Source organism: Phytophthora infestans, genomic scaffold (assembly GCF_000142945.1).
Source record: "Phytophthora infestans T30-4 supercont1.1300 genomic scaffold, whole genome shotgun sequence".
Classification (NCBI taxonomy): Eukaryota; Oomycota; class Peronosporomycetes; order Peronosporales; family Peronosporaceae; genus Phytophthora; species Phytophthora infestans.
The window spans coordinates 1-2,714 of NW_003302659.1; the positions used below are offsets into that span (position 1 = coordinate 1).

The window sequence follows — 2,714 nt, forward strand, 5'->3', positions numbered from 1 at the left end:
ACGACATACTTGCTGTCCTCACGATGCGCTTCAGACCAGTGCCAATCTCCGGCTTGTACACCCCCCAGTCCTCCTCCGACAGTGAGAACGACACGTCCATGGACTCTCCAGCCTGCAGCTCGATCTTCTTAAACTTCTTGAGCATCTTCATCTCCGGCACCGAGATCTTGCGGAACGGCTGGATCAGGAACAACATCACCGTCTCCTTACCGGTTCGAGCACCAGTATTCGTGACAGTAACCGTGGCGGTGAGCGTATCCTCAGCATTGGCGACGGTGGTTTTGTCGAGCGTGACGGAGGAGTAATTAAACTTCGTGTAGCTGAGGCCAGCACCAAAGTCCCACTGCATCCAGCAGTTGTCCCACATACAACGCGTTGTGACGCGGTGGTTGTAGGGGATGGCGGTGTTGGCCGGGTCCTTCGGGTAAGTGATCGGCAGTTTGCCACTGGGGTTCACGTCTCCGTAGAGAATTTCAGCCATGGCTTGACCCCCAAGCTCACAGGGCAGCATGCCATCGATGATGGCCGCAGCGTTATCCGGAATTGAGCCAAGCAGACGCGGACGACCCTCAAACAGGACAACGACGACCTTTGTCCCCGTTGCAGCGAGTGCCTCAATGTACTTTTGTTGACCCTCAGGCAGAGTCGGATCGAAAATGTCACCAGCCTTTTCCGTGTAGTTGGGCTCCCCAATAACTGCGACGGTGTACTCATGTTGGCTGGCGAGCTCCACGGCCTTGGCAAGGTCGGCATTAGAAATCGACCCGTTCACCTGAAGCCCGTTGAAATACGTGAAAGAGTCGTTACCCACCAGGTTCTCCAAGCCCTTGCGGACGGTAATACCGTTGTTGAACATGTCGTTACCGGAGTAACCTTGCCAGATGAACGTCCAGCCACCGCACTGCAGTCCAACATTATCAGCTGAGTGGCCAGTGAGGAATACGGACGCATTTTTCGGCAGTGGCAACACATCATCTTCATTTTTCAGGAGTACGATGGACTCACGCGCCATCTCCAACGCAGTCTCCTTGTCCTTCTCATTTGCCACCATCGACACATACTCTTTGCCAGGCACCGGGTTGTCGTACAGACCGAGCTGCAGCTTCAGCTTAATGATTCGCTTGGCCGACTCACGCAGGCGAGTCTCCTGGTCAGGGTTCTCTTTCAGCATGTTCAGACCGTACTTGATGAAATCTGTGTCTGTAGCCACCATGCTCATGTCGATAGATGTTTGTTTCAAAGACGTCCCGACAGCTTCTTCACGAGTAGCCGACACGCGGTGGAAGTCGTGTAGATTGTAGATCTCGTTCCAGTCCGAGAGTAGAACGCCGTTAAACCCCAGATCCGATCGAAGGAGGTCGTTCAGGATCCTCGAACTGGCGACGACGGGGTCGCCGTTGAGGGAAATGTAGTTCTCCATCGTTGTCAGCGCGCCGGCCTCAAAAGCAGCCTTGAACGGTGGTAGGAAGTAGTTCAGCAGGTCAAAGTCCGGCATGTTCACATTGTCTCGGTCGTGCCCCGTGGGCGTCTTGGAGTACCCGACGAAGTGCTTGATGCACGCAGCCGTCTGGTTGTAGCTCTGAAGACCACGGACGAGAGCAGCGCCCATGACGGAAACCAAGTACGGGTCTTCGCCAAACGTCTCGTACGTGCGCGACCACAGCGTGTTTTGCGAGATATCCAGGATGGGGCCAAACACCCAGCTGATCCCAGCAGCCTCAGTGTCACGAGCAGTGATGCGAGCCACCTCGTAGACCAGGTCGGGGTTGAAACTAGCACCGCTGTTGATCTGCTGGGGCATCAGCACAGGCCCGTCCACGTAGTTGGCGCCGTGTACGGAGTCAATACCGTAAATGATGGGATGGCCTCCATTCTCCTCCATGGAGATGGTCTGGATACGCTGGATCAGCGAGCGGAACTCGGAGGCGTTGTAGCCGTAGCTGCCGTTCACGGGCCCGTCCCAGTACGTGTTGAGATACGAACCAACGTGCTGTTTAGCAAACAAACGCACCGCGGTCTCATTCAAAGTTCGTGTGGTACCGTTCATGACTGTAGCGAGGGTCAGCTGGGTCATCTGTCCCAGCAATTGCTCCGGGGAGAAGCCGTCTACGATAGCTTGAGCTTGGGCATCGAAGGCGTCGGCTGCAGAAACAGCGGACGTCAGCACTGCCACCGAACAAACGGTGGTCAACCAGGACTGAAGCATTTTCGCGACTCCAGTAAAGAGCGTCGTCGAGACACTGCAACTGAGCAGTGGGGAATTTGAAGAGTGAAGTCCTTCGTTATCAACCAAAGGTAGCGTTGCTGTAGTTTGGACAGGTGCATACCAGCGCGACTCGCGCCGCGAGTGGCTCTAAGCTAGTACATATGCTAGGAACCCCATCTGTGGAAAACACAACGTGACTATTTAGGTGCGCCGGTCCACAAACGCGGACAAACACGATTACAGCCCACTGTACATGTACCGTACCTTGTGGCACAAGGTAATGTAATCATTTCCCGCCCCCTAAACTTGTAGCGTGTCCGTCCGTCTGTCAATAAGTCCGTCCGGTTCCTTTCTTGCTGCGTTTTCCTGCCTTTTCGCATGGCTACACCCGGCCTTTCCAATAGAGTTTCCTCCCATCTTTCCGACCGCGCCTACCTTTCTGACTCGACTTAACTATGCCAAAATTACAAAGTGATATCCAAAAGCGTGACGCAATTAACTCGCGCCC

At 54.6% G+C, this 2,714-nt stretch overlaps 1 protein-coding gene across 1 annotated transcript; it reads right to left on the reverse strand.

The window, feature by feature from the left end:
• Positions 1–147: 147 nt before the first annotated feature.
• Positions 148–2,047, reverse strand: PITG_22095 (beta-glucosidase, putative; the record flags this gene model as incomplete). The annotated part of the gene is made up of 3 exons (XM_002894674.1): positions 148–151; positions 312–1,147; positions 1,211–2,047. 3 exons carry the CDS (start codon positions 2,045–2,047, stop codon positions 148–150), a joined length of 1,677 nt encoding a protein of 558 aa, XP_002894720.1.
• Between the last annotated feature and the right edge of the window lie 667 nt (positions 2,048–2,714).